This window comes from Silurus aristotelis (assembly GCF_946808225.1).
Source record: "Silurus aristotelis genome assembly, chromosome: 11".
NCBI lineage: Eukaryota > Metazoa > Chordata > Actinopteri > Siluriformes > Siluridae > Silurus > Silurus aristotelis.
The window spans coordinates 2,897,390-2,925,349 of NC_139584.1; the positions used below are offsets into that span (position 1 = coordinate 2,897,390).

A 27,960-nucleotide genomic window follows, 5' to 3' on the forward strand; every position below is an offset into this window, starting at 1 on the left:
CATAAAAAAAGACAAGTTAGTAACCAGTGTTCATCATTTATTATATTTATTATTGAAATTTGCTCCTAATTGTAATTAAAACAAAAGAAAATGAATCACGGATGCAGCGTCCTTTTTCTTTTACTATTTTATTTCACAAAATGCTCATTAGTTATGCATATATACGTAATTATACACTATAAGGACAAAAGTATCGGGACACCTGACTTTCCCCATATGCGGTTCCAAACTGTTGCCACAAACTTGACCAAACTTTTGTAGGACGTCTTTGGATGGATATAAAATTCCCCTTCGCTTTAACCAGCATGACATGCACAAATCCGTCTCCCTGAAGATTTGCTTTCCATCGGTTGGAGTGGAAGATCTCCTGCTATAGAGCTCCAAACCTACTGAACACCTTCAAGATGAATTTTCCATGCTGGCTGCACCCCAGGCCTCCTCAGCTCACCTACATCAGTGTGTCTTCACTAACTGGATCATCTTTACTAAGTGGAACATCAGAAGAGTGGAGCTTATTATAAGAGCAAATGGGAACTAAACGTGGAAAGCACACGCCACTGATAGGATCAGGTGTCCACAAATCTTTGTCCATATGATGTATATCCAAACTCTGGTCTTTAGCGTCCTTTTAAAACAGAAGGACTGTGTATAAGGTTCTCTGGCATACAGTGTTTGTTTACACATTTTGCATAGACGGGTTCCTCTTCTGCGGTGACTTCCTGTGATTAGAGTCCTACTCGAATCCCTCGTGTAGGCCATTTTCAAAATAAATGTATCCCTACAATAGATTTCTTATATAAGATAATAGCGTGAAGATCCGTCGTCTCCTGTAGGAGAATTCCTTTTTATTTTAAGATGATGATCTAGGAAGCGTTCAGCGACACCAAATCCAGTCCAATCCAACACAGAAGTATTAAATATGATCTAAAGCATATATTTTATTATTTGGTGTAGGACATAACGTCTGTGGAGCAAGTGATGGCGCTGAAGCTTGAAAAACCCGAGAAGATCGAAGCGGTGCATTTGCATTGACTTTTTTTGCATTATGAGAAGTTCAGAGATTTCAATCAATCGTTACTTTTATATATATATATATACACACACACACACACACACACACACACACACACACAATTTGATTACTTTTTTTCTCCGAACATAAATAAACCAGGGTGTGGCTTACACTCTATAAAACCCCTGGGCACACAGCTGTACTGTTGTACTGTTGAGTTTTCAGAAATGTGTGTGTGTGTGTGTGTGTGTGTGTATGTGTGTATATATATATATATATATATATCTATCTCTGCTTTCTTGATGAGCACAGAAATATAAAATGCCAACTCCTGCTTGGAACGCAGAGCAACGGAGAAACATAAAACCATAAAACATCTGCTTTTAAAATCTACGCACATCTGTTCATACGGTGCCGTCTTCAGAAAACCGGAAAACCTTAGAATCCTTTTGTGATGCTCCAGTAGCCTGGAAACTCCATCATTTAGGCAGGATAGTTTGTTGTGTGTGTGTGTGTGTGTGTGTGTGTGGTTTTTTTTTTACAATAAAATTATAATCAGAGTCGACCTCAGGATACGCTGCCCTCTGCTGGCCAGCATTGCGAGACGCCAGGAATGAAGACGCCAGGCCTCAGCACAGTTCGTTCTTTTTTTATGAAGCCTGCTCGTAAAAGAGTCAAATCAGGATGAGGGTCGATCACAAATCCTCCTCCATGCTGAAGCTGCTCCGGCGGCTGCTTGTCTTGGAGGCTCCGGGTGAGACGGACGAGAGCAGGGGGTCGGCACCGCTGTCGTCCATCAGAATGTCGCCCAGACCCATTTCACCGGCCATCAGCCCCGGGCTGAACATGGAGGAGCCGTGCTCGTCCAGCTCGCCAAAGCTCAGAGTTCCCAGGTCCAGCGGGATGGTCATGGCCCCACCCACCGGAGAGGCAGAAGGGGGAGGGGAGAGTAACGAGGAGACCTGGGTGTGATTAAATGCTGGACCACCCAGAGTCAGAAGCGTTTTGGAGACTGGCTCGGTGCTCGACTGCACGGAGGTGAGCTGCTGCTGCTGCTGCTGCTGTTGCTGCTGCTGGGCGATGATGGAGTCTGTGAGCTGAGACGGCGTGAGGCCGTGGAGACGAGCCTGCATCTCCAACTCCTGATCCGAACCATGCAGAGCAGAACAAACACACAAATCAACACTCAGACACAGAACCACAACCCAATCGCTTTCTGTTCACCATTAACTCTTCCTGCGTGTTCCTTTTCTTCTTCTTTTTCTACTTTACCAGTTTTATTCTATTTCTACCTTTTATTCTTCTTCTTTACTTTTATCTACATTTTCTCTTTCTTACTTTCTTTCTTTCGTTCTTTCGTTCGTTCCCTATTTTTAGTTGTACTTTTTCTTTCTACTTTTTTGTTCTAATTTTCTTTTCTTTCTTTCTTTCCTTCCTTTTTACATTTTGTTTATTTTTCTTTAATTCTTTTTTCTATCTATTTCTCTTTCATTCCTTCTTTCTCCTTTTTTCTTTCCTCCTTTCTGCTTTTTTTCTTTCCTTTTCTCCTTTTTTCTTCCCTTTTCTTTCCTTCTTTCTCCCCTTTTTTCTCCCTTTCTTTCTTTCTTTCTTTCTTTCTTTCTTTCTTTCTTTCTTTCTTTCTTTCTTTCTTTCACATTTAACTGCAAGTTGTATTTTGTATATAATTGTTTGTGACATTTTTTTTTATCTTCTCTCTTTTTTCATCTACTTCATTTCTTTCTCCTTCTCTCTGTCTCTGTCTCTCTCTCTCTCTCTTTACTCTCGGGCAGCAGAGTCACGTAGAGGCCACGGCTTGACAGCGTTTGAGAAATGCTCTTGCGCCACAGCGTAATTCCCGGAGTCACTCGCTCAGAAGGTCACGCCGTATTAGTGATTCCGATACGTTACTCACCGTTAGGAAACTTTCGTCAGCGTGTGAGTGTAAAACGGAGGAGAAGGAGACACGGAAGGAGAAAAAGAGAGAGATAAACTGAAGGAGAAACGGAAGGATATCCTACCTGTATGCGGAGCAGCAGGGTGCGGTTGGCGTGCTCCAGCTTCTTCTGCCTCTGCTCCATCTCTTTAGCTCTTTGCTGCTCCTTCTGTAGTTTACGGATGTAATCCACCGACGCCTTCAGGATGGTGCCCTTGTTCCAGCGCATCTCACTAAATATATAGAGGCAGTTACACACACCCAGATCAGATCCTGTCCCCAGGTCGCAGCCTGTCTTTAGTATTGACAGAACGTTGTGGTGCAAAGCCTCGATCACACTACGCTTTCATTCCATTGACTCGAATTCATTTCATTTACGCCATTAACCAGACCGACTTGCAGTTATCTCACTTCATTAGCTAAGCAGTTGAGGGTTAAGGGCCTTGCTCAGGGGCCCAGCAGGGGGCGTTGCTGAGCACTGATTAGTGAATGGAGGGCGGCACTGGAAGAAGTAATTGTGAGAATCACATAGCTGTTGTGAATTTAATTTAATCACTGTATCCCGAGTTACCCCTTGGAATGTGTGTGTGTGTGTGTGTGTGTGTGTGTGTGTGTGTGTGCGCATTCCTAAACAGCATCAGTGTGGGGCAAAACAGAGAACACTGATTAATTAAACCCCTTAACAGACAGGTACGTGATTCTTACCATTGTTTCCTTCAGCTCCGCCTTCCATTCACAAAACCGCCGCTTGGCCACGCCCCCTGCTGCCACGTACTTCCAAAATCGTGTCACTAGGAGCAAACTGATTAGATCCCACCGGATCGTATTCGGAAGCCGCCAGATTGAGGCAGTTCCCCCAAAAAAGTCCAGTGTGACTGCGGCTTTACACGCTTCACGTATGTTTGTACAAAACAAGGGACATAAATACACTCGAGAAAGCGCAAGAGCTTCTGATACTGACGGGTCGCTGGATTTGGGAACGAGATCTCCCAGTTCCTTAATGCGGTCGTTGATGTTGAATCTGCGCCGCCTCTCGACTGTGGAAGGAAAAAAAAATCCGCTTAGTAACGCAGGAGTAACACTTACAAGTAATAATACTACTAACAATGCACACGCACACCTTTTGTACATTCACTTGATTACAAAAAGTTCATTTGTGCACACTTGGCAACCCATTCCACAATTAGTCCGGATTTGCTCTTATAAAAAGCTCCACTCTTCTGGGAAAATGTTCCACTCGACACTTTGGAGTGTGGTTGTGGAGATTTGTGTGAGATTTACCAAGTCAGTAAAGTCCGGTACTGATGAAGATGAGGTGAGGAGGCCTGGGGTGCACTCAGCATTCCAAAACATCCCAAAGATCTTCAGTAGGGTTGCTGCAGGAGATCTTCCATCCAACCCATGGAAAGCATATCTTCATAGAGCTGGATTTGTGCACAGGGTTTGCATTGTCATGTTGGACCAGGTTTGGGTCTCCTAGTTCAAAGATCTGCTATGCAATATCATTGTGCGTCTCCAATGTGGCTGGAATTAAAGCCAGGTGTCCCGATACTTTTGGCGCTACATTTATTCGTCTCGCTCGATTTATCTGTTCGCGATCGGCGAGTGCAATCTGGCGTGCTTAAAAAGTCACAAGCTACTTCCTGTTTTTCGGGTCACCTTTAAGGAGAACGTGGAAACGAAAGTCGCAATTGATTCAGAAATCACAATCAAAAGGGATTGAGCAAGAGCAGGACGAAACTCACTGAGGTTGTGGTTGTCTTTCTTCTGCCTTTCCTTGATGAGCGCTTTGGCCTCGGCATCTGGAAAAAACAGGACATGGTGCAATGAGATGACTTGACATGATGTTCCCCCCTCATGAAAAACTAGATCAGATCATGAAAATAAATCTATTAATCCACGTTTCTCTTTCTCCCAATCGCTCGCGCTCCTGAGATACCAGTAATCTGGTTCCCTTCTTCTTTCTTGGACCTTCTGCCCAACATCTGAATGGAGACAATTGGAAACCACTCAGGACGTTCCCCCAAATGAACCCTAAAACTCTATGAGGCTACTATGAAAGGTTGAAGAACCATGAAGATGGATTTGGACTATAATTAATACGCTACAACTCCTAGTTGGAAAATTTACCATTTTCACATACAAACAGTTTGCTACCAACTGTAATGAACGGATTGCATTCAAGTGAACGGTTGATCACTTCAACCAGGAACGTTGTAGCTCATTGGTTGTTGAACTTCTGGTCAGAAGGTCGTGAGTTCAAACGCCTCCACCAACAAGTTGCTGCAAAATGCTGAGTTGTATGAATGAGATATTGAATAGAATTTAAAAAGATGCTCATGAGATACCAGTGATGCACCAGATGTCAGTAGACCTGGTAGAGGTGGTTGCAGATGATCGGACTGACTTTAGGTTTAAAAGTTATATTAATCTTATTGAGGAGTTTGGATTGGAGCACCTTTACCTAATGAAACAATCGTTAAAATAAAAATGTGCCGACTCAGACAAACTCCGGCCAAAGGCAGGAGACTGAGATCAGGTGAACTTTAATGTACAATGGAGGAAGAGGACTAAGTCTATGCCAGGATTTGGGTTGTAATTGGTGTATTGGGAGTATTGGTGATGGGCTTTATTAGATGATTATTAGCAAAATAGCCTCAGCTATATATATTTTAAAAAAACGTCTATCGAAAGAACAGTGGAATAGAAATATTTTAAAATTGTTGTGGGAGAAAACAACCAACTAACATGCATAAAAGCGATGAACAGGTTCGAATTTACCCGTCAGCTCCGACTTCACGTTCTGCAGGTTTGCGGGACACGAGTTGCTGACGGTGATGGTGGGTGTGGTCATCCCGGCACTGCTGTACACATCCAGGATGTTTCCTGAGACTGGCAGCTGCAAACCACCAATAGCACAGTGTTCAAAAACAGGCCCCGCCCACTCGGCGCGTTATCTCTGCCTGAACAGCATGCCGTGTCGCACCACGTGCATTCAGGACGACGTAATACAGCCGGTCCCCTGTGTACGATGGTTTCGGCTAACTATTATTCCATCTTAAAATTATTCCACAAAATTGTAACGAGTCTTTTTTTTGTTTCGCCAGGCGAGAGAACGTAGCTGCGTGTGCTCCGCCCCCTTCACTCACGCAAACAGGTCACATGCATATATATATATATATATATATATATATATATATATATATATATATATATATAACGTATAGTTTATTCAATACGGTAGTGTAAATTTTGCTAAATTATTTATTTGTTAAAATATTAACAAATTACAGTATACTACCGCAAGCTGATCGTCGTTCTTTAGGTCTCCTGGGTAGGCTAGGCCATGTCTCCACGTATGATGTTTTTAAGTTACGATGGGGTCATCAGAAACTCTGGGACTACCTGTACAGTGCGGTCTGTTTCACACGTCCCAAATTAAACAACACGCATCTACATACAAAATCACGTCTCCCGGGTCGTGCATCGTTTAATACAAAATCAGACAATAAAGCAGCATTAAAAAAAGTACTTTTATTCATTCCGGTCATACCAGTCTCATGATCGTATCTTTACTTGTGGTTTGGAAATCCGAACGTGTCAGCAGTAACTGGCTTTAAGGAACGCACCAGATGCCCAGCCCTGGATTCCTCGCGTCCTGTACTGCTTAGAAAATAAAAACAACACATTTCCAAACGTGAACGAATATCGTCCTGCTTATACGCTGACCAGAAAACGTGTTTACCTCCTCCACGTGGCGTATGGATGATCGCTCAACTTACATCATACAGCCACCATCAAATCGACTAGACATAATAATGGATCTGCTGCACCACAAGCGGGAATAAATACCAGCAACGTTCCGAGGTCATGCGCAATCCCGGCTGCTTCGACTTCTACAAACAAGCCTGCTATCAAAAAACTGAAGGATCCTTATTTAAAAAAAAAAAAGAAAATATTCCATTCGAGTTGTAATAGAAATTCCTGAATGTTTGACACCATGCCCAAGTGAGAGACCATATACGAGACTGAAAATCGTTATCTTATGTATTTCACAGAGGAAAAAAAAAAAAGAAAAAAAAAAGAAAATCAATGGCATTTTAACTTCCTCTAGAACTTCCTCTTTCTCCTCAGTGCCTGTGCTTTACAACTCGAACATAGCCATGTGCTTTTTCCGATACTAATCTAAACTAATCTACGCTAAACCGCACGGCTATCTACTCGCAATGATGTTTGCAATCGAGCAAAACGACGAAATGAAAAAACAAACAAACGTACAAAAAAATGCACCCGCGTCCTACCTGTTCCCCACAAGAACTACAAACTACGTCCTCTGAATCTGTTATTTCTTAAATCGTTTGAGTGCAAAAAAAAATATTTCGTTTTTACCTCAGTTTTAAATTTTTTCTTTTCATTCTCCGGCACTAAAACCAGAATCCTCATGTTCGCCTGACTCTCCAACAGCGTGCACTTGTTCCTCTTTCTCTCACGGCTTTTTATTTTTTTGGGTTGTTAAAAAAAGGAACGTTAAGAATGGGGAAATATCACTCAGATAAAAAAAAGCCCTCTTTCACTGCTGGCTATCAGCTTTAACACACGCGCGCGCACACACACACACACACACACACACACACACACACACACACACACACACACACACACACACACACACACACACACACACAAACCTATTCGCTGTGTGTGTGTGTGTGTGTGTGTGTCTAACCCCTGTGCTTCTGTGTTAACTCAGGGAGTTGCTCCCCACCCAGTACCGCCCTTTTAGTAGCCATGTGTCAAAAGTATATGTTGGTTTCCAGAGAACCGCTGGATTCCAAGAGCTCTTGCGCGAATTCAACCACACGGATCCGAGAAATTAGCGACATGCCGAGACCTGAGGGCTGCTAGCAAAACCTCACTTACGACTGCGCTTTGTCTGTTCTGTTACACACGCTGCCAGAATCTAAACCGGTATTCGATACAACCCTGAAGTGACCTACAATCGGTGCACTCATTTCGAAACTTGGTCATGTTTTTACCAGAGTGACAGATTTCTGTCAGATTTCACGTCTGCCGCAACATCCAGGTTTCACAACGTGGGAGAAGGCGCTGCGAAGACGTGTCAGTTTTGGTCGCGTGTAAGCTAATTCTGAAGGAAAAGGGCGATCGTTTTTAATGGTGGTAGTTGAGTTAAAGAGATGCATGAGGTAAAACGTGACTCCAATAAAAGTAAAACGTGCTCCCTTCAAACTTTTGAGTAAAAGTACAAAAGTATTTGCCTTCCAAGTTACGGTTCGAATCTCGCAGTCCTCACTTTTTCGCGATTGTCAATTTGGATCGTAACTATTTCGTTTCGCGAATAGTCCCGATTTCAGTACGTCATAAGAAACTAGTAGTTTCCTTAAGTACAGAAACAAATTGCGTTTACATCTTTACAGTCCACCACTGATAATTTAATATCCACTGCTTCTGATTTGTCTGTATGAAAGACGACGGTTTTTGATGTATTTCATATCAGATATATATTTAAGCAAAGAATTTTTGGAGTATTTGCAACAGGATTACGTGGGTGTCAAATTCTAAGTGCGCTCTCTGAACCATGCAAATGATGCCCTGGTTGCAAAAATGTGTATATCAGCGCTCACTAACCTTTATGTAAAGGACAAAAAAAACTTTGACAAATGTAACATGATGTAACGCAAGACTTCTACGATTATGTAGAAATTTAAAAAATGGGAACTGGAAACCAAAAAAAAAAAAAAACAGCCTGGTGTGATGGATCTTGATTTCTGCTAAGGTACAGAATTTAGGCAATGGGTCAGAATTTGGCACCAGCACAATAAATCCTTGGATCTAACCTGCCTTGCATTTAACAGTCCAGGCTGGTGGGGGTGGTGTAATGGTGTGAGGAAATCTTGGTTTTTAAAAATAACACCAATCTATCTTTGCTTGAACGCCAACATTTTTTTGAAATAATGCTGCCTATCTTCTAAAAGCAACTTCCAGCATGATAATGCACCGATGTTACCAAACTGGTTTTGTGAACAATGAGTTGAGTGTTCCTCACTGGTCTTTCCTAGTCATTGGATCCGAATCGGCCGTTATGATGAGTGAAGAATTGATGCAATCGTGTCAACGTGGAGGAAATCTTGTGGGTGAATTAATTTTTATAAAGCAAATGAAGGCCCTGATATAAGATGATGTTTCACTAGATTTTAAAGTTTGCGTGTGGAGATTTGTGCTTATTCAGCCAGTTAGTAAAATCAGGTACTCATGTAGGTGAGGTGAGGAGGGTTGATAGGGTTGAGGTCAGAGCTCCATCAATAGCAGGAGATCTTTTACTTCAACCTATGGAGTCTTCATGGAGCTGGTGTTTTGCATTGTCATTAAGGGGCATTGTCATGCTGGAACAAGTTTGGGCCTCCTAGTTCAAATAAAGAGAAAATGTGATTCTATTCATCCAAAGACATTGTTGTGAGGTTGTTTTTATGTAGCACCAGGGTTCTAGAGGAAAGTTGTCTTACTCCACTGTGTACTGAGTCAGCTATATATGTTTAATAAAAGCTTCTTGGCTTGAGATGACTTGAATCTTGTGTCTCCAACTTTTACGGAACAGTTTGTGGAAGAAGTGTCCCAATACTTTTCGACTACCAATCTCGCAAATAAGAAACAAACGACATTAAAGAAGGAAAAAAAAAAAGAAACGAGAACTGGGAACTTCTTGTCACCACATAAGCATCCACCATCTAGCTGGGATTTTGTGACGCAATCTGGCAACCCGGCTACAACCAAGTAGGTGAATTTATACACGATGGTATCAAAAAGTTTCAAGACTAGTTTTGCAACATGCCAATAGATGGCAGCACACGGCTGCACGCGCAGTCACAGGAAGCACCGACCCTCATAGGTCAGTGTGCTAAAAGACGTCGTTCTGTGTATATTGGGAGCTGTGCAACTGGTGCTATTCTGACCGCTTGCGTACCACGTCTGCTATACTGACCACCTGTGCCTCTGATTCGCAGCTTACATACGCCATGGATTTAATGATTGTTTCTTGGGTATTTTGCCTTGTTTTGACGTTATGTTCCAAGTTCATAGTCAATAGTTTTGAACAGGAAGTGTCTTCGCTTTCATTGACAAAAAAAAGCTAATGAGGACTCTGTATTTATTCTTGCTTTGTTCCAGTAATCAACAGGGAGATCTTTTAATAAGTAAGGTAACAGCTAGGGCTGTGTATTGGCAAGAATCTTGCAAAACGATATAGGGGTGGTAATAAGATTTTTAAGAAAAGAGATATAAATTGGGATATTTCTTATTTAAGGAATAAGCGGCGCACGTCTTTATGCTAGTACTTCCTGTCACTGTTTAAGTTCAGAGATAAAAAGACTACTATTCTGTCTAGCGGTCGGAATACAAACTGAAATGCATGAATTGTATGAATTGAATTTAAAAAAATGTAAAATATCGACATTGCGTTTTTGCGAATCGACGCGGTATCGGCAAAAAAAGTATCGCGATACTCACGTGTATCGATGTTTTCTTACACCCCTAGTTGTAGCTGGAAGGACATACCGTATTGGGCAGCTGCAGTCCGGTGTCAATCAGCGTCATGAACTCGTCGTTCAAACTGGACTCCAGGCTGATGATGTCATCAATCACGCCGTCGATCTGCACGGACACGAAAAACGTTTACAAAATGATCGGTTGAGCAGAAAAGGAGTAAAAAATACAACAAAAAAAACAAAAAAAAAACAATTGCTTGACATTTGGACATAAAGGGCGAGCTTACTCATAAAGCTTATAGGTCTAAAATAGGAACAGAGAGAAGCAGTTTCATGGTGACACACGGGTCACTCTGACATGAGACATACAGCAGGTCATGTCAAAACATCGCTAAGCTGCGTGTCCACGCGAGACACAAAGGATTGTATTTTTCATAATGGCGCCCTGCGGCAGCCTGGTGGAGTTTATTAGGGACGTTCGCAGGAAAGGAGTCGCACATCCAGTGGAGGTTTCTTAGCCAAACCCCACAAAGTGTGCTAAGTGTGCAGAGGCCCATTGGGCTGCTAGTGTGAAATTTACCAGCACAACGCGGTACTGGACGGTAAACGCACGCGAGGGGCCGGAAGACTTCACAAGGACCTGACAAAGCATGCTACTGTATTTACACAAGGAACTGAACACGCTGCTGAAGGAACTAAAACACATTGGTGCTCCGTAACCACGGACAACGGCGCATACATTTCCTAAACAGCTGTGTTTTTCAGGGTTTTGGAAATATTTAAAGATCACGCTGGCTCCGTTCCGTAGTGCAGGCTGATAATAAAGACGAGCAGAATCGCCTCGACGCCACGGGGCCCGAAATCCCCGCGTTGTGAAACGTTTGAGCTAGACCGCGTTTTCTTCGTCTAGGAGTTAGTTTTCACTTCTGCTTCCTCGACCGGTGGAAATATTTCGAAAGCAACGTGAATTATATATTTTTTTTAAGACAGTGGCATTTAGTAAAAGACAGGGGGTGGAGCTGGAGTTAGCAGAGCTGAAGACGTTGAGATGTTCATTGGGAGTGACGACAATGGACAGGATTAGAAGTGAGTTTATTAGAGGGACAGCGCATGTAGGACGTTTTGGAGACAGGGTGAGGGAGGTGAGATTGAGATGGTTTGGACATGTCCAGAGAAGGGACATGAGTTATATCAGTAGGAGAATGCTGAGGATGGAGACACCAGGAAGGAGGAAAAGAGGAAGACCAAGGAGGAGGTTTATGGATGTGGTGAGGGAAAACATGCAGGTAGTTGGTTTGAAAGAAGCAGATGTAGAGGACAGGGGGGGTATGGAGACGGATGATCCGTTGTGGCGCCCCCTAATGTCCACACTAGGGCTGCAGCTAGCGATTATTTTAATAGTATTCTACCGATTAGTACCATCGATTAATGAGATAAGAAGTATTTTTTTCTTCATCAAAAAGCAATACTACACATACAAGAGAAAATAAGACGGGTCTCTTTAAATGAACTTAGTTTCCTGTTCAGAAAATCCGTATTGCTGAAAAATGCACACAAGAACAAACTAAACCAATTTAGTGCATTTAATTGCAAATGACATCAAAATGCAAATACAAATAAAACCATTATAAATAATAAAAATTTAAAATCTATTTTAAATTACTTAAAAAGGTAAACGCACTGTCCAGAGTTTAGCAGGTGGTGCGTCGGTGATAATAGTCCGTGGGGAAACACAGTGCTCTTTGAAAGGGGGGAGAAAAAAAAAAAAAATGGACTAACCAACTTTTTTGTATTCGAATAACTCAAGTTACTCGAAGGAATTGTTTCAGCCCCAATCCACACACTTTTGCCTATAGACTAGTTTGAGAAACATAAAAATGTCATTCATAAAAATAAATAAATAAAAAAGACGTAGATCAGACGACGGCTACGGAATTCCATAATTCCCTAATAGGATCGTATTGAAATATTACCGTGTAAGCCTTCTTAGGACGGAGGTAATCTCTGATTGACGCGAGGCTACGTGTCGGCGCGCTGGGCAATACGGGAAGTTTTCGGTTCCCGTTCTTTAACCGGTTCATAAAAAAAACTTCCCTATACGAAAAAGCCTAGACATACAACAGACTACAACCTCTACACCACCTTCGAGTCGAGCTGGGAGTACGACCTGCATGACCACATCACCTACGTTTACACTGTGTGCAAACCTGACCATAAGATTTGCTACGTGCTTCTTTTGAAACGTTTAGTCTCCAGTTGAGTGTTATAGCAGCCTCCACTCTTCCGGGAAGATATTCCAGTCGATTTTGTGGAGATGTGCGTGTAAAGTCAGGTATAAAGAGCTCTATAGGAGTAGTTCTTTTATTCTAATACATGAAAACACGGCTTTTATGCACACTTTTATGCTCGTAGCATCAAATGCAATGTTTGTGGTAACAGTTTGAAAAAGATATGGCATATGGAAAAGTCAGGATTCCTACTGATTCCACTGTTACATTTGAATAATATCCCAGACGTTTGTTGGCCCGTCCCCAACGTTTTTGAGACGTGTTGCAGCCATCAAATTCAAAATGACCCGTTTTGTTTAGGCTTATGAAAAAAAAAACTTTATCGGTCCTCGTTTTTTATAAATATATACACAAACATATTGCATGTGAAAACATGTGAAGAAATACGGATAGGTCTTTTAGCTCTCCCTCTGTAAACGAATCCACATGCTAGATGTTAATTATTCTGAAGGATAAGTGTAGCCTGGATGGTGTATTGGATCATTTTACTATTGTGCCCTATTTTGTTAAAGCGTCTTATGGAGATGCCAGACATTTCTTGGAAGACGAAAAACCGCTGAACAGCAAGTTTCTGCCAAGCCGAACTGCTGCACCTGCTAAGCCAAACCAAAACGGTTTAGAGAAACAGCATGTGGGGAACTTGTGCTGAGTGTGCGAACTGCAAAAGGTAAACTAGCTTAGTGGTTAATGCATTGGACTATGTATCCGAGGGTTGCGAGTTCAAATCCCCAGTCACACCAAGCTGTCACTTCTGGGCCCCTGAGCAAGGCCCCTAACCCCATAGCTGCTCAGTTGTATAAGTGAGATAAAGAGAGAGAGAGAGAGGGGGGGGGGGGGCGTCTGACAAACTCCATTAATGTAAAACTGACCAAGTCTTTGTTTTGTTTTGTAACTATTGGGTTACAAGGATTTTTGACCTGTTAAAATGACATTCTGGCCAAAATAAACGCTTTTTTCACTGCAGAAAGTATTTTTTCTGTATGGATAATAAAGAAAGGGGGCGACGAACTGCAGTTTCAGGATCCTTAGTTTTCAAAAATTGTAACGAACTGCAACAAACAATACCGATTGAACTAATTAAACGAATTGCGATGCGCCTTTTAAACAGAGGGGGCGCTGAAGCAATACGCTTTACAGGCGTCGCAGCAACCAGCAAGTTGTAGCTTTAATCAGTTGAAGCGTAGCGGCGTTAAGTTGTTGCGATCGGGTTTCGGGTCGTGGAAAATGAACCGATTCTGGTCGGGGTTTATTCCATGAGGAGAAAACTCTTTTTATCGGTGTTAGTCGTTTATTTAATTTGGGATCCGCGATTCAGTTTAGTGATTTGACATCAAATACATTTTACTTTCAAAAAGAAATGAGCAACAGTTTGTCTGAGAAACAACAGAAGCACACTTTCGCATTTTGTCTTGAAGAAAAAAAAAATGTATCGTGAAACCCGTATCGTATTGCATCCCGAGTCGGCTGAATCGTGTTTCCGTAGAAATTTTGACTTCCGAGGAAATGTGTGCTCTAATATGCGATGTATACAGTGAGATCTGATGAATTACCTCCTCTTTATTGGAGCTGAGGCTGAGGACAGCCAGCGGGCTGCTGGGAGTGCTGCTGGCGGCCGGAGCCAGCTCGGGGGCGGAGCCTGACTGGGGCGAGGGCGACAACGCCAGGGTCTGACTCGCCACTCTGTTGCCGAGGGTGTGGGAGAGGTACTGCTTCACCTGCTGCCGCTGAGCCTGCTGGATGTGATACTTAGTCGGGTTTTCCAGGTGAGTCTGAACCTGAGGAGATGGAGAAGAAGAAAAAAAAAAAAACTCTAAGTTGCCTTTGATATGGAGAAGGTATCAGAGTAGATTAGCTTGGGCAGGGGGAGGTGTTTGATTTGATCACAGTCAAGAAATACAATTCGAAAAATGACGGAGACCATTTACCCAAAAAGCGGCGACGATGACATCATACGTCAGAGTGCATACGCACGCCTACCTTCAGCACCTCCACGGGGACCTGCGTGGGTCGGGCGTTGGGCAGCGAGGAGGAGACGGAGATGGCAGGAGTGGAGTCGATGGTCCGGAGCTGAGCGCTGGATGCCTGCTGCTGGGCTTCCCTCCTCTCCTGGTCCTGCGCCTGCTGCCTCATCAGCTCCTGCCTCAACAACACCCGCGACGACATGGCGGACGTGCTCAGGGTCACAGGAGGAGCCGCGGGGGCGACCGAGCCACTGAAAGAACACAAGAACGGTCTACGGCTTTCAGCACCATCAGGAAGAGAAGATAATATATTTACTGTAACACCAAAACTGAAGATGTTCCACTAGATTTAATAGAGATCTGTGATTAGTGGAGATTCATTCAGCCACATGGGTGTTAGTAAAGTAGTGATGTTGATGAGGTGAGGAGGCCTGGGGGTGCAGTCAGCGTGGAAAATGAATTCCAAAAGGTGTTCAATAGGGTTTAGAGCTTTAGAGCAGGAGATCTTCTACTGCAATCCATATCTTCGAGGAGCAGGTTTGGGTTTCCGTAGTTCAAATGAAAGGAAAGTCATAAGACGTCTTATACTCGTGTGCAGGTTTGTGGTATCAGTTTGGGAAAAAAGGGACATTGGAAAAACTTGGATTAATGCGATAAGACGGCGTTTTTTAAAAAGACCAAACTCGAGGAACACGTTTATAATAAAGCATGCTGTGTACAGACAAGCAGTGTGATCGAGTTTGATTTTTGGAAAGAAAAAATAAATAAAAAAACGCCGTCCTGTCGCATTTAGTTAAACTTTTTTTCCTTTACGAGTAAAAAAGATAAAGTTTAACGCGTAATTAAACGCATTTAAAAGCGTTCAGATCCTGGACTCACGTGTTTGTCTTTACATATCTTATTAATGTGTTTACTGTCTTATCGCATTAAGCTACGTTAAGCATTTTAGAAGGTCCCAGGAAGAACCACTATTGTGTGTCCCAATACATTTGGTCACAATTTTTCCAAACATAACATCTGAAAAGGTTTTTTTTTTTTCCTTCTTCGAAACTTTTTTGTATACTCAAACACACACACACACACACACACACACACACAGTTAGCGGTGTCAATTAGACGCAACACTAAGCCTTCCTCAAATCCGTCGGCACTAAAACCGAATCAGGAAGCTTTTCTGGAAATTGCGTAAAAAAAATAAATAAACATAAATAACCTGTTTGATGGATTTCCTTCGGCGAGGCCTCACCCCCCAGAACGAATAATTACAACACAATGACGACGTCTTGCTGTCAAATTACTGGATCTCACAGGATGCAGAGTGCAAACACTGTTTCCAAAACAGTTTTTCTTTTTTTTTTCTCCTCAGCGAACAAATCCAGCCAGACCAGAACACCTGGACTTACTGAGACAGGAAATACGAAACCCAGAAAAATCTAAAAAAAACCAAAACTTCCCAAAAACTGAACGTTCAATAGAATAAAGCAACTAAAGAAAAGAAGAAAAGAAAAAAAATTCCGCACATGTAAAGAATTTCCCGCAAAAGCCCCACTGTCTTGCTTTTCCCAATAAAGCCGGCACCGTGCTGAGTCACTGTGGGAAGTCCCAGAGCTTTAAACAGCCAACGGCAACAACAACAAGCAGATGTGCTCGCGCACGCTCGGGGCTGAAGCGTGCAAAGCCGGAACTTGGCGTGGGGGGGGCTCGTGACCCTGACACTCTTCCAAACACTTCTATGACCTTTCAAAGCCTTTCAGTTGATCGGGTGAAATCAAAGGCGGTGAAAATACCACACTGGGTGGGGGGTGGGGAGGGGGGGGGGTAGTTTTTGTGAACGTAATTGGTGGAAGAACAAAGCGGACCAGAATTGGATTATGCCGAGTGAGTGGAGTCTGTGTTCACTAACAACGTGAGCTGATATAAATACAACCATCAGGAAATTATGACCACCTGCCTGATATGTTACTGGTCCCTCTTTTGCTGCTAAAACAGTCGTGGCCTGTCGATCATCAACACCATGAACTTCTTCAGCAGTTTGAGCTTGTGTTGGATCGGAACCACACGGACCAGCCTTCGCGCCTCACGACCCTGTCGCCAGGTTTACCCCGTTCCTTCATTGGAGCACTTTTGATAAGATTCCGAGCTGTCGTTTTGGAGACTCTCTCCGACCCAGTCGTCTAGACGTCTAGCACAATTTGTTCAAATCCTTACGCTCGCCCATTTTTCCTGCTTCTAACATCGACTTTGAGGACAAAATGTTCACTTGCTGCCTAATAAATAAATCCACCCGCTAACAGGTGCCATCGAATCGCAGAAGGTGCTTGACACGTTTTGAAAAAAGAAGACTTCCATTAGGAGTGGCAGGAAACTCTGGGGGGCGCTGTATTGATGTGAAGGTGTGTAGACGTAGATAAATACAGTACTTTCTTGTAAACAGCGCGAAACTCTTTGGTACCACCGCGTATGGATTTAACGTATTGCTGCACCTCACACAAGCTTATGGAACATCTCTGGATGTGGTTGCATGACATTTTCCCATTACTTAAACCTGAGCCGGTTTTCGTGGATGGAAATGGAAGATCTCCTGCAACAGAGCTCTCATCCTGGAGTCATGCCGACTGCACCCCCAGGCCTCCTGGAGCATCTTGCTTCCGCCCAGAAGAGCAAACGGGAACCAAAGGTGGAACGAGACGCACCGATGTTTACAATCGGGTGTCCACACACGTATTCCAGCGCTGCCAAAAACCACATTTACACGTGCGTGTCGTAACGCGTTACAAACTCACCTGACTGTTATGGGCTGGCTCTTGAGCTGGTAGAAGATATCCGACTCGGACGCGAGGACGCCGTCCACCTCGATGTCAGCGACGATTCCTGACTCGGGTAAAATCGGTTCCACTCTGAGACGAGAGAAGAAAGATTTGGTACAAACATGAACACAGAGAAGCAGCACTTTAAAGTAAATATTTCCCAACGTTGGGTAAAACCTAGTTTACACAGAGACGTTTCTTCAGGGAAAGTCTGCTAGGGGAAAGCGAAAGGTCACGGGGGCAGTAGATCACGCAGCCAGACTTGATTTACTGCAGCTTTCCTTCTGAGGGGACGAGGTGAAGTTGGCTCGGGCCCAACACCGAACCAGTTTGCTCAGTAACGGACGAATCCTGCTTTGGAGAACGTTTGAGAACTCACGAATTCCCAATAATATTTTGAAAAGGAAAAAAATTTAAAAAAGTTTGGACAAAAGTTTGTGGACACCTGAGCAGATGATTAGTGTGTGAAGGAGTTGAATTACAAAGAATATATCTGTCCTTCCTTACGTAATCATTTTTATTTATTTATTACATTGTTCGTTTGTAGTTTGTAGTAAATTATGAACAATTTCTATAATGAAAAAAGTGTTTGTGTTGAACAACCAGAAACCTAGGACCTGCAACTTAGAGCCTAGGACCGAGAACCTGGAAGCTAGGACATGGAACCATGAGCTTAATTCCAGAAATCTAGGACCTGGAATCTGGAAGCTAGGACCTGGAAAACCATGAGCTTAAGACCAGAAACATAGGACCTGGGGGTGCCTCATCACCAAAATGTATTCAATAGCAGGAGATCTTCCTCTCCAACTCATGTGAAGCATATCTTCATGGAGCTGGCTTTGTGCAGAGGAGCATTGAGTCACTGGAACAGATTTGTTCTCCTAGTTTAAGTGAAGCAAAGACTTCGCGCTCCTTCATTTTGGTCCATGAAGATAGGCTTTACATGGGTTGGAGTGGAAGATCTCCTGCTATCTTCACCCCAGGCTTCCATAAACTCCATTATCTGGGAAGATCAACGAAGCTTTTTATAAGAGCAAATAGAGACTCGAGAGTGGAATGGGATGTTTACAAAGCGTGCATGAATCAGACGTGGAAACTGATGATGCCTCGAGTCTCGCAGAAATCAAAGCAAATAAGCAGAGCGTGTGAAACCAAGAACTCGAAGCAGGAACCGCGCAGAGAGAGAGAGAGAGAGAGAGAGAGAGAGAGAGAGAGAGAGAGAGAGAGAGAGAGAGAGAGAGAGAGAGAGAGAGAGAGAGAGAGAGAGAGAGAGAGAGAGAGAGAGAGAGAGAGAGAGAGGAAGAGATGTTTTGATGCTCTGAACATTGCTGACATACTGAACATTTTTTTACATGAAAGCTGTTAACCACATTGAAAATGGAACTCAGAAACAGCACATGCCCAAAAAGAACAAAACCAAACGGAGAAACTCGAAAACGTTCCTCACTACAGTCTGAGGAGAAAAACCTGCTCGGATCTATAAAATAGACGAGGGATGAGGGCATCTGCCAAACTGTAAAAGTACAAGCCGGATTCCTGCAGGTTCTCCGTCTGTGGAATAAACCCAGGCTCATGAATGAGATCCAGCTCAGACTTTTTCCTTTTTTCTTCTCGGCATTGAGGAAGTCCAGGAATGATTTCCGATCTCTGGTCGGAATTAAAGCTCAGGATATTACGGCAGAATTCTCAGGAACGTTCCTGAAACAAATCCGGAGCTGCGGAATTGGATTTATGGCAACTCGAGTTTAAGCGTTTCTCCAGAACATTTCTATAATATTCGTGAGAAACATCTACATGTCGTGATCTCGGCTTACGTGCAATTTCTGCGATGCTTCAGATGGTTGTCTTGATACACGCATTTCCTTCGTAGCGCTGACTGACACGCTGTAATGATGGGGATCTGATCATCTCCTGGTACAAAAAGGACCCCAAGGACAGAGCGCTAGAACCTGGAACCAGAGATAGAACCTGAGAGATCAAACCTGGGACTTGAAATCTGAACCTGAAACCTAAGATCTAGATCATGGAACCTAGGACTTGGAGACTAAAACCTAGAACCTAGAACTTGAGGAGTGGGGATCTGAAACAGAACCTAGGACCAAGGAGCTATAACCTGGGAGCTAGGACCAAGAACCTTGGACCTGCAACTTAGAGCCTAGGACCAAGAACCTGGAACCATGAGCTTTGGACCAGCAACCTTTGACCTGGGATCTGGATCCTAGGACCTGGGAACTAGAACCTCTGACCTAGGACCTGGGAACTAGAACCTGGAACCAAGGTGTCAAAGCAGCAAAACACAACCCCAGCCATGTTATACTTTTAACACGCATGCGCTATTGATCCGAACAGCCCCTGAACAGCCACCTATCAGCCGACAAATCCAAACAAAACAAGTAAAAATTACCCCTTAACCACGGAGGAAACCATGTACACCATGTCTTTTTCCCCACCCGGTATCGTGGCCATGTTTGTACCGAAAACGCGTAACCGTTCCCGGATTAATTACCAGGTCAGACGAAAGCGCCGTGGGCATCTTACAGAATCTCTCCCTTCGCCTCAGCAGTCCGGGATAAGGGGAAAAAAGCGTCCACGGACACACAGAAGGTAAAAATCCTTCTTCTAACCAGGAAACCGCTCGAGTTGCGCACCACGGAACAAACAGCGAGTTTCTAAAATTAGGAAGAGAGAGACCTCAAGTGAGGAACCGACAGAGGGCGCCATCGCGCCGACTCATCCGGTGCGTACTCAAACCACATTAGGCCCGCCTCCCAAAACGTGATTGGCTGACGGAATCAAGCCTCCTCGCTGCTATTGGCTGAACTCTGTCTGTTTTCGTGCTTACGCGTACATGTGATTGGACAGATCTGTACGCCGAAACAAAGTGTTGGAGCGTAAAAAAGGAGGAGGGCGTGGTGAAAATCTAAAAAAAAAAAAAAGTAAGGAAAATTAAATAAAAATGAAAAAGTTATATTACATTTAAATTAATTAATAAATTGCTAAATAAATACATTAATAAAGTAAGTAACTAAGTAATTATTATATTTGGGACCATGTAAAAATAGGATTAAAATACTTCTAAATATTTATGAATAAAAATTAAATAAAAATAAACATTTAATAAATAAATGATAATTATTTTATTATTATTATTAGTAGTAGTAGTAGTAGTAAGGATATTTGAGACCAGTTAGAAATAGTATTAAAATACTTATATCTTAAAAAAAACAACCCTATAAATTATTATTATTATTATTATGATTATTATGATTATATATTATAATAAGTATATTTGAAAACATGTCAAATTATTAATTAGACTAAGCTACTAAATATTTATAAATAAAAAAATATAAACTATAAATAATAATAATAATAATTATAATTATAATAATCATATTAACTGATAGTATAATTGATTATAATAATATCTAGGTCCAGGTAAGATTGGGACTAAAATACTTCTGAAAAAAAGTAAGTAAATAAATAAAATATAAACGAACCAAAATAAATCAAATTGAGTAAAAAAAAAAAAAAAAAAAAAACCTCATCCTACATGTATTTAATAATCACTGAATTACTGCTTATGCTAATTTTATGGAATAGTATTACACAATATTTAAATTATGTTTGCAGACAATCTACCAGCAATTTGCAGCTGCTGCAAAAATCTATTTATATCTCTTTATATCACAGACGGTCGAATCCTCGTATCTGATTAGTCAGGAGGTGTTGATTAATTGTCAATAACAGCAGCTCGAGCAGGCGTTCTGGCTGCAAGTCAAATCACAGTTTTATAGTTCAGTAACACGTTCGCTCTGATGTGTTACTGTTTCTGCAACTTCCACCGAATGCTGAAAACTGTTACTGTAAATATGCTGAAGTTTACGGTACTGATGGAAGAGGCTCCGGTTTGCACCGCTGTCTCTAACAGTTAGAGGAGAAAATGTTCCTCTGAGTTTCCCAACATGAGGAATCCATGATGTGTGGTTTCATGATGAGATACTTTTGTGTCTTATTAACATACAAAGGGAGCAGAGAGGTGGAGGGGTAAAAGAGAGAGAATGAGAGCGAGAGAGAAAGAGAGAGTTAATATTTGTCATGCCGATAAAGCAACCTTTGAATCCTTGGGAAGAGAAAGAGGATAGAAAAGGAAGGGAGAGAGAGAGAGAGATGGAAAGAAAGAAGGAGGTTGAGAAAGGTAGAGAGGGAAAAAGAGAGAGACAATATTTGTCATGCCAATAAAACAACTTTTTATTCTTGTGTGAGCGAGAGAGAGAGAGAGAGAGAGAGAGAGAGAGAGAGAGAGAGAGAGAGAGAGAGAGGGAGAGGTGGGGGGAGAGAGGAAGAAAGAGGGGAAAAAGAAAGGGAGAGAGGAGAGTAGGAGATGGAAAGGAAGGGAGAGATGGAAAGAGAGAAAGAGAGTGTGAGAGGGGAGAGAGAATGAGAGATGAAAAGAGAGAGAGAGAGAGAGAGAGAGAGAGAGAGAGAGAGAGAGAGAGAGAGAGAGAGAGAGAAAGAGAGAGAGACAGAGATAAAGAGAAGAAAAGATGGAGAAAGATAGAGAAGTGGGAGGGAAGGGAAAGGGGGACAAAGAGGGAGAGGAAAAAAGAGAGGTGAGAGAAGGTTGAGATGGGGGGAATAAGAGATGGAGAATGAGGGAGAGATAGGAAGAAATAAAAAGAGAGAAATAGAGAGTGAGGGATGAGGAGAAAGACAGAGTAATGGAACGCGAGTGCAAGTGAGAGATGGAAAGAGAGTGAGAGAGAGTGACAGGGAGAGATAAATCAGAGTGAGAGGAAGAGAGAGAGAAAGAGAGGAAAAAAAGAGATGAGAAATTGCTGCTATAACGTAAGTGATAACAGGAGATCGTTTGCTGTGATCGAACCTCAGATGTTCATCATCAAGCAGTGGAAGTTTAAGGAACAACCTTCTGACAAATCAGTACAGTAACACCATTACAAGACACAGATCCTCTTTGACACAGAGAGACAAATGTTGACAAAGGTCTTCCATGGGACACGGCGTTCCCCTGCACTCAGCAAAGCAGAAACCTACACGAGCAGCTCTGCTGAATCATTTCCTCTCGGATCTAAAGCTCAGGATGAAGGCAGGAAAACAGGCTCCTTTCTATTCTGAAGAAAAAACCAAAACGCGCTCCAGTGACAGACGCTTTTAACTAATAAACCCGTCAGCAATGTGACTTTCACTTCAAAGCACCGAAGCGGGACGGGAAACAGAAGGACGGCACGCCGTGAAACTGTTCTTTCTTTAAAAGAAAAAAACAAAACAAATGTATAACATTCATTAGAGAGAAAAATGTGGGAATGTCGCTCCGATTTTCAGTGTCTGTGAAAAGGAAATTCCGGTTTGAGCGCTCGGCTCCATGAGCACCAGGAAAAGACCGGGATATTATTTACATATCAGAAAACCAGTGTAGTACAGTGGAGTTTTTTTTATTATAGTCAGTGATTAAAGGTAACTGGAAGACCCTTAAACCCAATCTAGTGCTGTAAAACCTCCTAAAGCCTGATCTTGATGTCATAACCTGGTTATAAACCTAAAATCATCATCATCATCATCATCATCATCATGCTATTGGGGGGGAGGGGGGTTTGAGAGAGATTGAGTATTCACTTATTTTTCCTGAATGCTGTCCATCCACTCGTCCCATCTGGACAAAAGAGTGTCTGCAAATCACTTAAATTCTTCTGACTGATTACATTAATGCTATGATTAATTGTTTCTGGATGGGCGTGGCCTGGTCCAGAATAGATCATTATTTATTTGGGTTTTTTTTTGGTTTTTATAGAAGAAGAATTGCATCGACTGTTGGTTTTTCCTCGAATTTAACACCAAAAAACTATAATAATTTTTCACTCCATGATTCAACTTTTTACATTTTATAGCCTTTACATTACGATTTGTGTTCCTAAGGAAATGCAGTAGGTTTAATCTACGAATCGTGTGTTTTTTCTGTGAAAACATTGTTTTTTTTCTTTTCTACATTTGATAATTTCCAACTTTTTTCAGAATAAATAGCTTTATACACTTTATCCCAATGAAATTACAGTGTCTTCATCCTGGTCCCATGTCCAATAATCTTTAGCTTTATATATGCATATATATACAGTACAGACCAAAAGTTTGGACACACCTTCTCATTCAAAGAGTTTTCTTTATTTTCATGACTATGAAAATTGTAGAGTCACACTGAAGGCATCAAGGGCTATTTGACCAAGAAGGAGAGTGATGGGGTGCTGCGCCAGATGACCTGGCCTCCACAGTCACCGGACCTGAACCCAATCGAGATGGTTTAGGGGTGAGCTGGAGCGCAGAGTGAAGGCAAAAGGGCCAACAAGTGCCAAGCATCTCTCGGGGAACTCCTTCAAGACTGTTGGAAGACCATTTCAGGTGACTACCTCTTGAAGCTCATCAAGAGAATGCCAAGAGTGTGCAAAGCAGTAATCAAAGCAAAAGGTGGCTACTTTGAAGAACCTACAATATGACATTTTTCAGTTGTTTCACACTTTTTTGTTATGTATATAATTCCATATATAATTCCACATGTGTTCATTCATAGTTTTGATGCCTTCAGTGTGAAACTACAATTTTCATAGTCATGAAAATAAAGAAAACTCTTTGAATGAGAAGGTGTGTCCAAACTTTTGGTCTGTACTGTATATAAATTTTTTTTAATAAATTCCTAAATTCTGTGCGTCAGCAGAAATCAAGATCCATCAGACCAGGCTTTTTATTTGGGTTCCAGTTTGGGTTCAAGGGAATTTCCAAAAATTCCTTGCTTAAATATATCCGAAATGAAATGTATCAAAAACCGTCTTTCATACAAACAAATCAGAAGCAGTGGATATTAAATGATCAGTGGTGAACTGTAATGAAGTAAATGTAATTTGTTTCTGTAATCAAGTAGCTTTTTCACGTATCTGTACTTTACTGAAGTGTTTCCATTTTGGGAGATTTTTACTGTTACTTGTGTTTCACAGTTGGTGAAATTGGTTGTTCCTTTTTGTTTATGCGAATAAAACGTAACCGGGGAAACACGCAGCGAGTCACCAATCAGGGTCGAGCGCACGCTCGGTTTTACACGTGTTTTGGCGCTTGGTGTATCTACTGATCACCAACATACAGTTCAGCATCAGTTCATTAATGATGAAGAAACTCCAGACTCGAACTTACCACCACACACGTGACCTCGTCTGCAGGATTTTTTGAGCTCATGATCATTGTAATAGAAATAAATCAGTGTTTGAGTCATTAATATCATTCTATTAATAGATCAGTGTGCTGAGAGTCACATTCGAGTCTTGACACATCAACTGAGGTGATTAAGTAAAGAGTCTTGTGATAAAAATGATAACAGGAACATTATAGTTATAATAAATCATTTGGATACTTTGGATATTTAAGTACATTAGAAGGCAAAAACTTTCGTACTTCAAATCAAGTGAAAGTTTAAAGGGACACTTTTTTACTTCGTCCATCACTGGTTATGGATTATATATATATATTTTACAATCCGGACACTATCTGATTGTTATATTGTTTTACTGCCTGATGGTGTAACTGCAACTGATGATGTAACCGTTTTAGTTGCGTTCACATGAAAAACACAACAGATCAGAGAAGAAGATATGACAAATCTTGGACCGATTCCAATCTGTCACTATTTCGTTCGACAGGCATTTCTAAGAGAAAGTTCTCTTCGGGATGGAGACCACTCGCTGCAGCTGAGGATGTTCTCCATGTGAGATCTATAAAGTTGATATGGAAGAACCAGGAAGGTGGGCTGTTTGCTTCACTGGTTCAGGGCTACCATTGACATGAACAGTCGATAAGAATAAAAATGATGGAACTCTAGTATAATGAATGGAGATTGGGTGATGAGGATGAGGTTCCATTTTTGAGTCTGGTTCCTCTTGAGATTTCATCACCAACGTCACCTCTGGCTCGCCCATTAGAGATAACCGTTTAACGAAGGTAAATTATTAGGTTCCTAATGTTGTTCTTTTGTTGGTAATCCCTTCTTCCATTTTCCCAGCGCGTGTTATGCATTCGATCTGTTTACCCAAGTGCAGAGTGTATAACTAATGATTAAGCGTGACGAGTTTATTGATGTTTATCTCCACTGATGAATAAACATCTCCTGAAAGCAATCAAGCCGAGGTTAAAATTAGGTAAAAATAATTATTTACCGCCCAGGGTTTGCTGGCTAATCCAGCTCCGAACATAAACGATCTTTGTGGTTGCCCCTACGACCCCCTCCCATGTATATGTCCTTAGATTCAGCACAAACAAGTTCCTTGTCCTCGGGATCATTATGCGTGTCAGAGTGGAAGATCTGAGCGAGCCTCTATCAGCACTCCGGGTTGCGAGAGTCACACGAAAACCTGCTTCCTTTTTCCTGTAAACGCTAAGAGCTTAGTCTGCAGTCTGCCGGATGATTTATCTATCAAAGCGTCACACCAGAGACATAAAGATACGAAGCCACACTGGTGCTGAGAGCAGCAAAGTGTGTTCGAGTCACATGAGAGAGTGTGACGAGCAGCAGTTGCTAACGAGGTCAAAAGGCGCTGGTTTGAACGCTTTTATGGCAACACCTCAGACGTACGCGAACCGCGATTTTGTTTTGCATTAACCGTCGGTTGACTCTCGAGTCGAACCCTGGCACTTTGAACCGTGATGCAAACGCTATCGACGGTCCCCCACTTCAAAACGCTGGGATTCCTTTCTCTGACTCCACACCGGCTTTTATCTCGTGCCACAAATCATTAGCTCGTTACTGAGGAACGTCAAAGGTCCAGAACAAGGATCTATAATGTAATATTTTTCAAGTTTCTTCTCAAATCCGATTGCTAGCAGAAGGTTTGAGAGCCGTCAAGGTTTACAAATTCTGGGTAAAAAAAAAAAAAAAAGTTTTTGCGGTTCCTTGGTAACGAAACAAGCTGCTATTTTGGATTAATCAACTTCTTCTTCTGAAAGTGATAGATGAACGATCATCAATTCAATGACGGAAAAGCTGAGATTTTGTATATCGATATAATTATATATCATTGTACAATTCAAAGCACTGTACATACACATCATATAGTGCACACACACACACACACACACACACAACCATCTGTATAGGGAAATAGTGGCTCATTGGTTACCGATTCTGATTTTCTCCACCCTAACACTAGATCAAGTCCAAGAACTGTCACTTTTGGGCTCCTGAGCAAAGGCCCTTAAGGATGGCTGATCCTGCGCTGATCCTGCACTCCAACCCAAACCCAAACCCTGACCCAGCTTCCTAAAATCGCTGAGATTGCGAAAAAAGAATTTGTAGTGCATTCATGAGACGTACTGTGAAAGCCTCTAACACTACATCTTGCACATAAAACACACACACACACACACACACACACACACACCTGTACCTGTACTATGCAATATCTCTCCCCCCCATCTATCTGAAGAATTAACTGGCCTCGTAGGCATTACAACAAATACAACGTAACTATAAATGGATAAAAATGGATAAACTGTTGTAACATTACTACTATTTGACCATGGTGTGTATTCGCTGGGGAAAGGAGGCTCGTTGGTTATTTCCCAGCAGCATGATGTTCTTGATCGCATCTTGTTTCTTAGTCATAGCTTTTAACCCTGATTTTTAAACTGCTTCCTAATATTCAACTCAGGAAAAAAAAAAAAACCAAAGGTTGCAATCAATTAATCAATCAATCAATAAAGAAACATGGCAGACGCCTAATACACCAAATATTTATACTAGCTTGATTTATACAGTATTTACTTATGCAAAGGTACTCATGAGATCCATCTCACCTCCTATCACTGATCTCCTGGGTAATATGAGTCTTGCAAGACAGATGTTGTACCAGATGTTACCTGTGAACGTGCCATTCATTCCTGCAGGACTCCTAGATACACAGATCCTCTGCACTCACCTGAGCAAATTGAGAGATTCCGATGAATCGAGGATGACGAAGACGGACTGGGCTTGGTCTCCAGGTAGCTCTACCTGCCTGCGGTTCTTCTGTAGGTCCTGCTGGTCCTTCTCTTCTCCCTGCTGTGGAGTTCCTAAAGACAGCCGGGACATTTCTCCACAAACTCTACAGATAGTAGATGTTCAGATATATATATATATATACTCAGACTGACTCCTTGGTCTTCTAAACTTCTCTGAATTCTTGGAAAAAAGTTTTCTTTTTTTCTAACCACTTAGAAAAGCAGCTAGGAAGCTATGTCTCCTTTTAATTAACCAACTTTCAGTTTTCCGAGAGATCTATCCAACTTTCCCCTCCTCCAAGCCCTCGCTTGAAATGACCACTCCAGCAGATAAGATTCACAGAAGAAGCTGACCATAAATTGCTCATGGCTCATGTCGGTTCAAAAGAACCGATGCTTTAGAGTCGATTCCATTTTCATGACGCACTGCT

At 42.1% G+C, this 27,960-nt stretch overlaps 1 protein-coding gene across 14 annotated transcripts; it reads right to left on the reverse strand.

Annotated features, from left to right (window-relative positions):
• Positions 1–29: 29 nt before the first annotated feature.
• On the reverse strand, positions 30–27,884 carry tfe3a (transcription factor binding to IGHM enhancer 3a). Of its 14 annotated transcripts, none has more exons than XR_014535821.1 (11): positions 27,469–27,882; positions 17,477–17,590; positions 14,710–14,944; positions 14,283–14,507; positions 10,515–10,610; positions 5,727–5,844; positions 4,691–4,747; positions 3,907–3,982; positions 3,031–3,178; positions 1,105–2,154; positions 30–1,032 (listed from the first exon to the last, which is right to left on the reverse strand). XR_014535821.1 is itself a non-coding variant. In XM_083554946.1 (10 exons), exons 1-10 carry the CDS (start codon positions 27,618–27,620, stop codon positions 1,708–1,710), a joined length of 1,734 nt encoding a protein of 577 aa, XP_083411072.1. In that variant the 5' UTR covers positions 27,621–27,884; the 3' UTR covers positions 30–1,707. The 14 variants fall into 14 exon arrangements, 12 of the variants coding, with proteins under 12 accessions (XP_083411072.1, XP_083411077.1, XP_083411078.1 ...); XR_014535822.1 differs by lacking the exon at positions 27,469–27,882 and adding an exon at positions 20,007–20,294; XM_083554946.1 differs by having other exon boundaries at positions 30–2,154; positions 3,874–3,982; positions 5,694–5,844; positions 27,469–27,884.
• Positions 27,885–27,960: the final 76 nt, after the last annotated feature.

Coding starts and splice junctions, on each gene's coding strand:
- tfe3a (XM_083554946.1), bottom strand. CDS start 27,620: ATGTCCCGGCTGTCTTTAGGAACTCCACAGCAGGGAGAAGAGAAGGAC. Junction 4,748..5,693: donor TGTTCATCGCTTTTATGCAT/GTTAGTTGGTTG, acceptor TGTTTTTTCCAG/ATGCCGAGGCCAAAGCGCTC. Junction 3,983..4,690: donor GAAAGACAACCACAACCTCA/GTGAGTTTCGTC, acceptor TTCCTTCCACAG/TCGAGAGGCGGCGCAGATTC.